The sequence below is a fragment of the Camponotus vicinus genome, unplaced genomic scaffold, assembly GCF_025532165.1.
Source record: "Camponotus vicinus isolate PSW18456_S1 unplaced genomic scaffold, iyCamVici1.0 SCAF_11, whole genome shotgun sequence".
Classification (NCBI taxonomy): Eukaryota; Metazoa; Arthropoda; class Insecta; order Hymenoptera; family Formicidae; genus Camponotus; species Camponotus vicinus.
The window spans coordinates 11917353-11931244 of NW_028141947.1; the positions used below are offsets into that span (position 1 = coordinate 11917353).

General features: G+C 32.9%; 1 protein-coding gene across 3 annotated transcripts; it reads left to right on the forward strand.

The window, feature by feature from the left end:
• Positions 1–288: 288 nt before the first annotated feature.
• On the forward strand, positions 289–10431 carry Pdzd8 (PDZ domain containing 8). Of its 3 annotated transcripts, XM_083082413.1 has the most exons (10): positions 289–681; positions 1122–1834; positions 1916–2108; positions 2195–2457; positions 2596–3664; positions 3882–4144; positions 4387–4590; positions 6285–6434; positions 7594–7776; positions 7978–10431. In XM_083082413.1, exons 2-10 carry the CDS (start codon positions 1439–1441, stop codon positions 8173–8175), a joined length of 2919 nt encoding a protein of 972 aa, XP_082938539.1. In that variant the 5' UTR covers positions 289–681; positions 1122–1438; the 3' UTR covers positions 8176–10431. The 3 variants fall into 3 exon arrangements, with proteins under 3 accessions (XP_082938539.1, XP_082938541.1, XP_082938540.1); XM_083082415.1 differs by lacking the exon at positions 7978–10431 and having other exon boundaries at positions 293–681; positions 6839–7697; XM_083082414.1 differs by lacking the exon at positions 6285–6434 and having other exon boundaries at positions 294–681.
• The last annotated feature ends 3461 nt before the right edge of the window (positions 10432–13892 follow it).

Below are 13892 nucleotides of genomic sequence, written 5' to 3' on the forward strand. Positions count from 1 at the left end.
ATTTTATTTATTCCTGTCTCGATATTTTACTTCTATTTTAAAATCTTTACAATCTTTTATTCATCATATCAAACTTTTATCGTTGAAATTTTGAATGACTAATTATAATATAATGACTATAATTCAATTTTATTCTGCAATATCTTTGAATTAAACTCTTCATTACGAGTTTAAATCCAAAATCTAATAATCATGTGTCTTTTTTTTTTCAGGTTTCCGCGAGTTTAAAAACCCGTCAAGATTATGGAATTTTAAATCGCTCATTTCCTCCCCTCTCTCTCTATTTCGTAAACGATTATCGATCGACCGAAGGTTGACAGCTGTTCTCTCGGCGGCGCGAATATGGCCGCCAAGAAATCGATAGACGAGCAATGTGGGGAATTGAATTTAATCTCACGTCGCCGTGACAGCGTCTCTCCCCACGGGACGTGACCTCGCGACCGTCGTCCGTGAATGTGCCGTTCCGTCATCGGATGCAACACATCGACGCGGGGATTGTTTCTGCGCGCGCGCGCGCGCGCTTCGCACATCACCTCCGCTCTCCGCTGCCATTCAGCGTTCAGCTGATCCGCGGATGACGGGTGAAAGTGCTCCGAATAGCCGTCGAGCTGTAAAGACGCGTGGCTGATTCGACGCGATGCGCCGGGCCTGAAGAGATCAGCCGTATCGAGAGTTCCTAATGTAAATCCAAATAATGTAGCACACAATAGTCAATTTTTCCAGAACAATAGAAGCATTCTCTCTCTCTCTTTCTCTCTCTCTCTCTCTCTCTCTCTCTCTTTCTAATGCAAGTGTTTTTTGCTTCCTCTTCTGCCTATTATGAAAGAGAATCTTACTCTCAGACTTCCTCTTTAATTATAATGATAATATACAATCAATGTTTTTTCGTACGACAATAATGAAAATAAATTTCTATTCATGGTTAATCACACAACATAATTTAAGAAAAATTTTTTTACATGTATATATAATAATCGAAAATGATAAAAATGAATTTTTTTTATATTCTGATAAAAATAACTCTAAAATTTTGTTATACCCAAGTCTCTATTTTGATTACAGTTCTCATGTCAGATTTCTTCCCTTGGACACTTTTAATTTTTGCATAATTCTTCTTGCAGCCTCTTTCGGAATTCATCAATGCTCATAAAGGAGGGACTGAATTTTTGACAGCTGTCTAGTGTGTGTATCTGAAACTTCTTGTTCTTGTCATACATATTCAGTATGATAATATGTAACATGTGCTTGAATATGTCTTATGGTTGACATTCATCGAGGAAAGATTGTTCCTTGAACAATCAATCTTTAATATGGACATTGAAAACTTTCTCTTGCAAGTACACAGTGTGATATTATTTATGTAACACTTTGCATTTGGATACATGCCCTTAATATTTGTCGAGGGAGAGATCACGTTCTCAACAGCAGTGAATCTAATATGAACAGTCTGGAGCTGATTCTGGTAGCTGTCATTACATTCATCTGTGGTGTAATATGTACCCTGGCGGTACAATTTTACCTATTCAAGAGGTATCTGGAATCAGGGCCTCAAGCAACTCTGCCACAAAGGCAGTTACAGCATGGCAAGGCGCAGTTACCTAAAGAGCTGGTGGAACAGCTGCAGGAGGAAAGGGCGAACAGTAACAATAGTATGTCCCGTCAGGTGATGTCTCAGGGTAATGAGAACCTGGCCATAAACCTTACACTGCAATTCCTCTTCAATGAACTGCGAAACGCCGAGCGAGTGCGTTTGTGGCTTTACAGGAAGTTAAATAACGAATTTAAGGAACTGTTGACGCAATCGACAACTGCCAAGCTGTTAGATAGCGTGAAAGTAAGATTTGAAATGTTTAATCTATTTTATAATATAATAAAGAAAATTATTTCTAACAAACTTTTTATTTAATTTTTCCAGTTGAGAGACTTGAATCTTGGCACGCAATTTCCGACGATAAAAGGCTTGGAAGTTGCGGATTCAAAAATCGACGCCGATACAGGTCTACTGGAATCTCTGGACTTGGCCTTAGATTTACATTACTCAGGAAACTTTCAATTGTCTATAGATGTTAAGATGCTGCTCGGTAAAACAGCCTACATGGCGTTACAAGGTATTATCACATATCACAGTATCTTAAAAAAAAATAAAGAAAATAGGAAAGATATTGTATAAATACATTATTGTCGATTTTTGCAGTAAAACGTATCAGCGGTAAAGCTAGGCTACAGTTTACTCGTGTACCGTATACACATTGGTCGTTGAGTTTCTACTCGGATCCGATCTTGGAGTTAGAAGTGCAGTCGCAGTTCCAAGGTCGTCAGTTACAGCCGCAAATAATCTCTATTATCACCAGTCAGATTAGAAGAGCGGTGAAACGCAAGCACACTTTACCTCGTTATAAAATGCGTTATAAGCCATTCTTTCGAAGATTGAATGACGAGGCCGTGGATCTCTCAGAAGTAAGAGCTGTTCTTTTTATTTATTTAAATTTTAATTAATTCGTTACATATTCGAAAATTTATTCGAATTGGCTGTAGTTTTAATTTAGTTTTGTATATATATTTTATATATATATACATTTTCACATATTTACCCAGGTCGCCAGCACTCAGCTTACTCCAGGATATTTGGAGGTTGTACTATTGGAAATCAGCAGATTAAACCTCGCGCCTATCACTGTCAATAGTAGCGAGGACATGTCGCAAGTGGAGGTGTATTGCATCATGAGTGTGGACTCCATGCCATGGGTATATTTAACACAGTACGGCGGCGTCCCATACATGGTGCTGGATTTGATCATAAGCAAAACTGGTTCTCAACAATTGGGTGTAGTGTTTAAGCAGGAAGTTGTACCAGAGGTCGGTCAAATGTGTGTGCTGGTGGAAACTATAGTATCTGGCAGTCCGGCGGCGATCGCCGAAATGAGGAAGGGCGATATTTTAGTGGCGGTAGATGGCAAAAGGGTATCGAGCATGAACCAAGTGGCGAAATTCGTCAAGACTGCCGTACAGCGGCGCTTTATCATCAGAGTGGAGAGGAGACATTCGAAGGCGGACTCGAGCGAGAGAGGACAGAAAATGGACAGCGATAGAATGTCTTTTACCGAGAGGAAGGCGTCAAAAAACGATCCCATGGGAAGGATGGACAGTCCGTGCACAGAAGATGCCGGAAAAATGAAGTTTGAAGCGCAGATCAAATTCTCTGATCTTCGAGATTCCGATAACGATCTTATGGATTCTCGATCAGATACCAGCAAACTATTTAAAAGAAGAAAGAGCAGCATACAGACAGAAGATACTGCTCAGACGCCTGACACTACACCGTCTCGACGGATTTCAACGATTTCCATATCATCGGTGTCATCAAGCAATGTTCAATTTTATCTTCCGGACGAGAATAGTGTGACCAGCATTGCCGATCTGTGCTACAACACGAAGGAAAAGCCGTTTGCTTCTCTAATCTCCTTTGAAGAAACTAAAAGTTTCCGGGTCGATTCTGAATTACAATACTTGAACGTAGGCGTGTGGGGTCGTGTGAAGGGAAGCGAGACGCCGCCGAGACTATTAGGCTACATAAATGCACCTGTAAAATTGATTCTGGCGCAGTGTTGCACCTCCACAACCGGGCATTACCTGAAATGTCATGCCTTATTGCCGCCAGAAAGTGGTAAGATTCTATAGATACACATTTCTTTTTTTCTAAATTATATATATTCCATTAAATATATAATCATAAACAATAGTTTTTATAAATCTCAAGTAAAATCCAGTAACGTGAAAGAATTCATCTATTAAAATCATTTATTTTTTGTATTACCGAAATTATTCTCGAAAAGAATAGATAAAATTACTTTAAACAATTAATCATAAAATGTCTTTTAAAGTTTCGTTAGCGACATCCTACATAAGACTGCAAGGATATTCGGGATTCGATCCAACGCTCTGTTATGGTGACATCCTATTGTCATATGTGTGGGAATCCTGTCAACCGAGCAATCACATAGTCAATGATTCCGGAAAGAAGGATAATACGGAAACTGCCAAAATACAACCAATTCCGAGCGATGAAGTCGTCGATAAAAAGATGCATGATTTCATTAGGACACACTTTCATAGGGCGACGCACTGTGATTTCTGTACGAAAAAGGTATGTTATTAGAAATACATAACCGATAATATAATTTGCCAAAATGTTTAATTGTAAGACAGAAATTTATAAAGTCGCGCATAACATGGAATTCGCATAATGTAGAAAGTTATGATATTCAGAATATGTGAAAATATATATTACACGATCTATATTTTGGCAAGGGACAATTCTTTCATTTTATTTACAGAATTTTATTTTTTTTTATTCTACTTTTGGAAATTATTTGAATTTCTGTGCAGATTTGGCTAAAAGACGCGGTGCAATGTCGGGACTGCGGCATGGTGTGCCACAAGAAGTGCGAAACACGCTGCCAAGCGTCCAGTACGTGTGGCGCGGAAAGCCTAGCGACATTGGCGCTGGAGGCGGACGAGATCGAGCCAAACGCTATCATTGGAGACTCAAGTCCGGAGATCTCTCTGACCGGATGCGAAGATAACGTGCAGGTACTCAAGACGTAGAACCTTAAGGTGTCCCGTTACACGCAAGCGTGATCGGTAAGGTTTCGAATTCTCTCTTACAACATATGATATTCGCATATGGGTCAGTAGATTTGGATCGAGAGGAAAGAACACATTTAATTTTTGAGATCAAGTATCTCATTTCATTTAATCAATGGAATAAAATTTTGACAAAAATTTGTTAAGGGAAATCGAACTTGCATTTGTCTAGGAATTTGTAAGTGAAAAGAAACATGTGTGTATGTATATTTGTGCACCTATATATTCAAAATTATTTTATTAAATAATATATAATCGTGTTCTAAAATTATTATTATTAATATTTTTATAATTATTAATAATTATTAATAATTTTATTACATAATAGCAGTTACATCACTAGTGTTTCTTTCTCTAAAAACATTAGCATCTCAAAAACGCTTATTTAATTTTTTTTAAAGAGACTATTTTATTAGGATTTCTTTATATAATATTTGTTAAAAAAAGAGTGTGATTTATATATACATATATCTTCTAGTCTGAAATTTGTGATAACTAATTTATTATTTTGTATACTTATATTAATTTATATGCTTTATTTTTCATATTTACTTAAACTTGCAATATCAATATTAATATAAACGCATTATAACATTGATCATCAATTATATTTTTGCAAACATATTATGATTGGTTAATTTTTAGAAATTTTATTTTATTTTTTGTATTTCAATTCAAATATATATATATATATATATATATATATATATATATATATATATATATATACACTATATACTATACATACAGTATTATATAGTATAGTACTATATACTATACATACAGTATTATAATAAAAGATTTGATTTTACATTTTTTTAAACATATTTAATTTATTTATATTTATTTATATTGCTTTTATTCTCATTGAATTGAAGAGATCAATCTTTTATACAACATGCATTTCGACGACATACCATTTTGAACACTGGTCACACGAAAAGATCAACAAGTTATTATCATTATTACATATCGATAAAATGTAGAAGCGTTTGACGGCATATCGTGTGGTTAAAGGATTGTATGAAAAATCTCACGCGCATCTTTAAATGCATCTATCTTCGTATTTTGTACATAGAAAGCAGAGATTGTTAAGCGTGACTCACATCCTGTTGTTGGCAATAAAACGAATTGAATATATGCACTTCGGGGAGGTGAAGGTTTTTTTATATAAGCTTGCACCTTGACCTCTTACCTTGGTTTTTGGAGTACCAATTTATAATAATATAAATAACATACAAATAGATAAGAGTTTAATTTTCGTTTTCGTACAACACTAATATCACCGTTATATCAACGTTATCGGTGAAGTATACGATCTAAATGTAATCTAAATGTGTAACATTTCTGAATGTAATACATAACAGAATTTCAAAGTTTCAAATCTTTATAATATTGATGCGGGACATCAATGTTTACTTAAATTTAAAAATTTTTCAAAATTTATGTCGATAAAACGGCAAGTTTAAAAACATTTCCAAATTCCATAGATGACACCTAGATTCTATACTTTATCGATGAAACAACAAATACTTTTACAATAAAATAGAGCAATTATTTCGATTATTCTATAGAATTTAATTGGAATATGGTATAAAAAAAGTATTAATCTATTTAAAATCCATTGATCGATTAATCAGGGCGCAAGTATGATGGCCGTGAAGGCTAGTATAGCTAACACTCTGTTGGGCCTGAAGAAGGCTGGAAGTACCAGTTGTCTGGCCCCACCGGCTTCCAGTACTGGTCTGGCATCTCGAAGTCTTCCCCCAAGTCCCTGTGCATCCCGCAAGGTAGAATAATAACACACATTTGTTGTCTCCGTCCGAAGCGGAGAGGGATTATATATGCGCTTGATTTTATTTTTATCAATTTTGAAAAAATTTTTATCTAATAAGCATTTTTGATAAACAAGCTTTATATTACGCATCGTCATTTTAATGTGAATAGAATATGCGGGAATTATAAATAAAAAATTATAATTAAATAATTATATATAATAACATAATTATTTTTAATTTAAAAAAATTGTATTAAAAATATGTTGTGACACAATTTTTTATAATCGGATTATACTATTGGATACTTAACTTATTATTTTCTATTTTTGAGGAATATTTGATGTTTTTTTTCAAAATTATATTAAACTTTAAATGAAACTTTGAGTTTTATACGCAAATTTATTTAATTGTTATAGATTTCCTTATCAGAGCGCATGAAACCTTCTCCGCTTCTTTCACTACACCTTCTCAAGCTGACATAAAAAGAAAAGATATATTCTTTGGAAAATATTGAATGTCTTGCAATTCCCATGCTTACCTTTTATTCACTTCAATCATTCCTTTATATCTCTCAAATGTGCCTTAAATTCGTCATTGAAGATACTCGTTAGCTTGCACATAAGAAGAATGCAAGATGGTAATGATTGATAACTGTGCATAATATTAGTACGTAGTATATATTTTTCAGAAAATGATAGATTTGAGACAATTTTGATCATAAATTAAGCATTACATTATTTCTTAGAAATTATTTATGTAAAAGTTATGAATATTTCTCTTCAATGTTTCGAGAAAGAGAAATAGATATTTCCGCTGATTCTGAAATGATTTTTCTCGCTTAGAAGTTATTTATATCGAATCATTTTTATCACAACGAATCATTTTTATCGCTTGCCCGAAACTGCTGCAAGTTTTCTCACTGATGAAGATTATCGTCGACACAATATACGCTGGCACTGATTGCATTGCAATTGCACTTTAACATCGGAGGCAGCGAGCATTTGCACACGGTATGCGATCATATAGATGTAGGAAGATCATTGCGCATCATCGGTTCGGACCGCTAGATCACGCTTCACTTTTCGAAATCGGCGTAACGTCGGGAGCGAGGATGCCCCTTGCAAAGATCGCGTCGCATTAATCGATTTGATCGAATTGTTGAAACGTTTAGAGCTCATTGGCTGGAGGTTTGGGAATAAGCCCTGACCTCTTGGAGGGTGCTGAGCCAAGTGTTGCAGCTCCACTTGTGGCCGGCGATTTGGACGACGGTCTTATGTCAAGAGCTAGAGATACCGGCAAGTTCTTGTACAAGTACCTGGAGCCGCGGGAACGCGTCGAAAAGATCAACATCATGGTACGTGAGTCAAGCTCCTTTTACAAATAATGTTAAGATAGACTGAAATGTCTTACTCTTTGGATCTAGAAATCTATAGATTAGGACCTTTGGATTTGGAAATCCAAGGATTCCTTGATTGAAGGATTCAAAAAGCTGAAAGAATTCTCTTGCGAGATTAATTATGATATTATATAATAACTAGATGTGTATCTTTTACAGATGGGCAAATTGAAGAACGCCTTGGACGCCGAAACTACCTCAAGATTAGAGTTTTCTCAAAACGCGGAAACTATGAAATTGATCGCACAGAGCGATCTGCGAGTGCAGGCTTTAAGCGTGCTGCTTTTGCATTACTGTGCTGGTTTGCAACACGCGCAGGAGGCGTTAGACCGACCAGAGGCTAACAAAGAATCTTAACCAGAATGCGTTCGACAGCTTTAAAGGAAAGAAAAAGCGTTTTCTGCAAAACAGACGGAAAATGTAGCGATATTCGATAATGAAATAATAATGATTCGCATTTTTTTCTCTGTAATGAACCTTGACGTAAACGCGACACTTGCATCAATTTTATGATCCTGATGTCGTTTTTCATATTATATTTGTTATATTGTTACCAGACTGTTTGAAATATTGCACAGATTTTTGTATCATGCACAGAAAAATAGGGAGCAAGGATCCAACAGTATTTATATAGACATTCCATGATTACAAATACCGAAATTACAATTATATCTTAACGTATATTATTCTTTTTTTCTTTTTTACTATTTACAATAGTGTTTTAATACTTTAGAAGAATACGTATGTAACATTATTATAACGTTACGTAACGATACATTTTTCAAAATTTGGGGTGCTGATATAACATTATATATATGTAATGTTTGTAGCATCACATTATGAAGAGGTTTAAATATTACGCCATAGCTGTTCCAAAGTATTCTACATTAGTCAATATCGAATTTACTGCTATATATATTCAAATGAGATAAGAATAAATGATAAAATATAATCACCGATTTATTCAGTCAAATTTGGGCTCTGTAATGTGGCCAACTTTTAACGGTAAAAATAGAATAATTTTGACGGGAACATTTTTCTCTTAAAATTTTAAATAAAGAGAGATCTTACATATTATTTTCTATACCTCTATTTAATGTACAAAATTTAACGTTAATAATTCCAATTCGATTTTCACATATAACACTTTTGCGCTTTGTAGGATTAATCGAAATTTTGCCTATGTGTTATGCATATATACTTATACGTGAATAATGCGATCTTGTGTACGTAAGGCTTCTAGTGATTTGATCGATCCTCGTATTGCAATTTGCATTACATATGTAGTTGGATAATACTCAGAAATCGTTCACCAAGAGAAAACACCAAATTTGTTAAGCCTAATATATTAATATTAATATACACATATATATATAAAATATATATGATATTATGATACACACACACATACTCGTGTGTATAAGCACATAGCAGAGAATGATATCGTTTGCGAAAGAATGTCGATTTCTAAAAAGCTTACTATACAAGAAGAGTGTGATTTCTCAAATATATAAAATTAATAACAATTTTTTTTATCAAATGACAGTTTTATGCGATACATATTAGATTCGTAAATATGAGTGTGAAAAACATATTACTATAACGTGCAAATTTATCAAACAATTTATAGATCAAGAATCTGTCGCGATAATAAAACGATCTATATCAAACGGTTCAATATGATGCACAACTGTGCATTGCGCCAAAACTCGTGTGATAAATGAAAAAATAGCCTGCATGTTAATATCTTTGGACTCCAATATTCTTTGGTAAAGCTACTTTGTATTTATTCTTTGTGTTTTTTTTATATTTTAAATTACATAAAATTTTGCTTTTTATAATTTTATTAAAAAACAATTTGGTTTCAAATTATGATCATACAAGAAGAAAATGAAAAATCAATAGATGTCATAACTTTTAATACGTTCTTTTGATAAAGCCACTGTGTTTTATTCTTCATACGTTACATTTTCTATTGTGTTTATTTATTAAAACTATTTCATTTTTAAATTATATAATCATACGAGAAGAAAATAAAAAACCAGATGCCATAACTTTTGACATTTTTTTAGTATTTTAGTTAATCGCATATGGTGCCAAATGACTTAAACACAACTCCATATACATATCCACGAATTGGAACAACTGTACCAAATGATATATATGTTCGCATATTAGAAATAAAGAAAAGACATATGGCTATGATATTGAGGAAGCTGAAAAGATTTTAAAACTACATTTAACGATAGATGTGGTCATCAAATTTCTACTTGCTTAAAACGATTTCGACTTAAACTTGGCGAAGGCGATTAGATGACCATTTGTAACGTTAAATGCAAAATGTGAATATAGATCCTTTTGATTGTTAAATCTATAATCAAAGAATTTTACCGCTTTGGCCTAAATCGGCGATATATTTCGACAACCAGAACTTTTATGAATTTTTTCACAAGGCAGCTTCGTATTATATATATATACATATAGCGAAATCCATCCATAAGCATTTCTGTGTGGTTGTAATTTTAAGGTATTATGCGTCTCGTGTTTGCAAACTGATGTATTGTCGCTCATTGTTATTATATATAAAGGTGAATATATAGATTGTTAAACGAGCATTTCGCAACTATTTAATATGTATGTTATTTTCCTTCGAGATCTCTATTAGAATGTCTGAAAATACAATTGAAAGATTTGCAAGTAGTCATCTAATTAAATCCTTATTAACTATAAATTGTACTTAATATATTCTATTTAATATTATTATATTTAAAACAATTTTATAAAGAAACCTTGCAAATCTGTCAATTCTAATTTTAATCTAAACTTTGCGTAGATATAAAAAGAGTAAACAGATAAGTTAAAATGTTTGATTATTTTACTATAATTTTTAATGCTAAAAAGCGATTTTAAATTGAGTCAAATCATCCCTTATATGTAGCTTTTCTCGATATATCTCGAAAGCTATTTGAAATATCAATTAGCGCTAGAATATTAGATTAAATAAAGGTGTTTTTACAATGAAATTTTTATATAAATTATATAATTATTTTATATAATTATTTATATAATTATTTTTGATATCTCGAGTAATAAGATATATCGAGAAAAATCGAAAATTATTCTGTGTATGAGGGCTGGTTTTATTTTTTAGAATTCTTTTAATATCAACTGAAGATTTTTGAATTCCAGTTTTTCTTTGTCAATATTTATTTATCTTATACACTATATATATTTTTTTCCCAAGAAATGAACGCGCATCAGAATGAGGTGTTATAAAGTCTAAAAGAACCGGAAGTTTATTGTATCGAGTTTCATGCGTTTAAAAATGCGTTTGACGACTATATTTTATTTATATAAGAGATTATATTTTTTGCATCTTTATTTTCTGATTCGCTTTCACATAAAGACGCACATGTCGCGAAAATGTCCAGCGCTGCTAACATTAAAGAAATACACAAAAGTCGCAATAAGAGTCATCAAGGTAGTTCACGAGTCGTACTGCTCGTGCGGGGAAATTCCGCGATGGAAAATAGACGTTCGTGAAAATCGAGGTCGTGAGCGAGCGTCATGAGCGGATGACGTTTTTCATCGCATGCGTCTTTGCTGAAAATTTTCGCGAGAGAATTAATTTTTTATTAATTTAAACGTCATCTAAATAAATTATTTAATTACGAAAGGAATTTAAAAGGAAAATAAAAAGTGGTACAATTTGTATAATTCTTAATCTTGAAATAAGAAAAAAATACATACAATGGAAATCGTAAAAACAAGGGATGCACGTGTTCGCCAAACACGCGCTGTATTAGTGAAATCGTCACCGTTCGCATGAGCGGTTCTTGGTAAACACGAAAACCGAAGACGCAGTACACATATACATAGAAAGAGAATACTGTCGTTTATACAAAGAACGGACGTCAGCGGAGACGATTCCGCAGGGCCAATGTTCGCTCGTTGGCGAGGGTGCGAGCCAAGGTGTCCTCCTCCGACGCACTCTCCTCTCTGCCGCTGTCTTTCTGTCTCGAAAACAGAAAAAAGAACGAAGAATACGAGACGGAAGTTCATGAGCCAACGCAGAAACTGCGAAGTGTTCCTTCCTCTCTTCTTTCTTCCCTCTTTTCTCTCTTTCTCTTCTCCCTTCTCTTTTATGCGAACTCCTTAAAGACTCCAATCTACTTTAACAATATGAAAAATTGATTTTTAAGATTTTTTCTAAGAATATTAGAAAAATTGAACTTTTTGTCGTTTTACATATGTTTTTATTAATATTAAACAATACGTCAGTATTTTTAAATCTTGAATATTTAGTTTTTTTTAATTCAATATGAGCCTCTGCGCGTTCAAAAATGCATAGCTTAACAATATGACATGCTGTTCTTCATGTAATTGTCTGAAATAAAAAACGATTATTGTATCGAGTTTATGTATTTAAAAGTGCGTTTTTGACAACTGCAACTTAATTTGTGTGAGAAATTATATTTTAAGATCTAGATTTATATCCTAAAAGATATTTGTGCGATACTGAACTTAACTTCATTAAAGAAAATTGAAAAATAACAAAGTAATATTATTTTAAAATATATATTTTAATTTTATTTAAATTTATTCATTCCTTTAACCCAGAAAAGAAAAATCGATTTTTTTGACACTCTAAAGTAGACAGGGTTCTCAATAAAAACTTAAATGTCTAGAAATCTGAATATCTCTATTAATAATGTAATTAAAAGAATTTAAATAAAATATATGTAAATATAAGAATTTATATGAGATGTAATAGAATAACAGGTTTCAAATATTCCACAAGAAGTCACATAAAAGGTTTGCGAGAAAGAAAAGATTATAAATTCTTTTAAAATCTCAGAAATCTTTAATATAATTCCGGAATGCATATTATGATCTACATACATCTGAGATTAAGGGTATAATCTAAGAATTCAAGAATCTAGAAATTTTTGAATAATTTAGGATTCAAGAATATTGTAACACAGATTCTTAAAGATCTGTATGTATATGTATTATCGGATTCTTCCCCTTGTCCTAGTCTTTATCATTACACGTCCTACATCGTATGAGGAAACGAAAACGACGAAAGAGAAGTCATGGGGGATTTTGGCCTGCGGCTGTCTATTTTCGTCGTCAAAGATGCACGCGCAGTATCCTCTGGCCACGGGCCAAGCATACTGTGAAACCGTATAAACATTTTACCCTGGTTGAGCATTGAGCTCCACAAATGAATGGAGAGCAAAGTCCTCTAATGTAGGAAAAAAAAAGAGAGATACCCGTGGAAAATTGCAGACAGTAACGAAATCTGCTCTACGAGCGTATTCTTATTCATTTTATTTCTCTTTAAAAAAAAAGGCAAAATTTTTATCAATATGCATTTAAATATGCATTTAAAGGATGAAAGAAAAATGCAAACTAATGTAATTGTTTCTATTTGTGCAAAATTTATAATATTCAGAATCATGTTTTCAGTTGACAAAAAAAAAATAAAAGTACATATGTTTATGTAAAAACAATCTATTTTTTTTAATAAAAAAGAAGAGGAATATGTTTGAATGCTATGATGTATTGACTAAATATATATAACGTATATTATAAAATCTTTATTACATTTTATTTTTAATAAAAAAATAAGACTTGAACTATGTTAGAGATATATTTTTGCAAATCTCGACCTCATGTATAAATTTCTTTATTCTAGGATATTTCTACTTTAAAATGAGAATTATTATATTCGTATCTATTGGCTTCTATTTTAAAATGAGATTTTCCTAAAAAATCTTTGTCGTCATATCTCTAAGAGACGCACGAGAAATAAGGATAATAAATACGTATGAACGATATCTAATGTATATCCGTTTGTGCAAAATATCGCACAAGACAATAAAGATTTGCAGAAATCTACAAAAATAGAAAGACAATTAAAGGCGGTCGATTTTCTGCTTGTGATCGTGACCTAAAATTAAATGCGTTGTAGAGTCACTTTGTGCCGCGAGAAGCAGCGGCACTTTTGGCAATTTTGCAAATTCCTTCAAATATCCATGCGAAATATTATGGTTACATAGATACAGTGA

What these genes read in the sequence shown, in the direction of transcription:
- Pdzd8 (XM_083082413.1), top strand. Translation starts at nt 1,439, where the DNA reads ATGAACAGTCTGGAGCTGATTCTGGTAGCTGTCATTACATTCATCTGT. An exon ending in CTTATTGCCGCCAGAAAGTG is followed by an intron (nt 3,665 to 3,881) that starts GTAAGATTCTAT and finishes TGTCTTTTAAAG; the next exon opens with TTTCGTTAGCGACATCCTAC. An exon ending in GTGATTTCTGTACGAAAAAG is followed by an intron (nt 4,145 to 4,386) that starts GTATGTTATTAG and finishes ATTTCTGTGCAG; the next exon opens with ATTTGGCTAAAAGACGCGGT.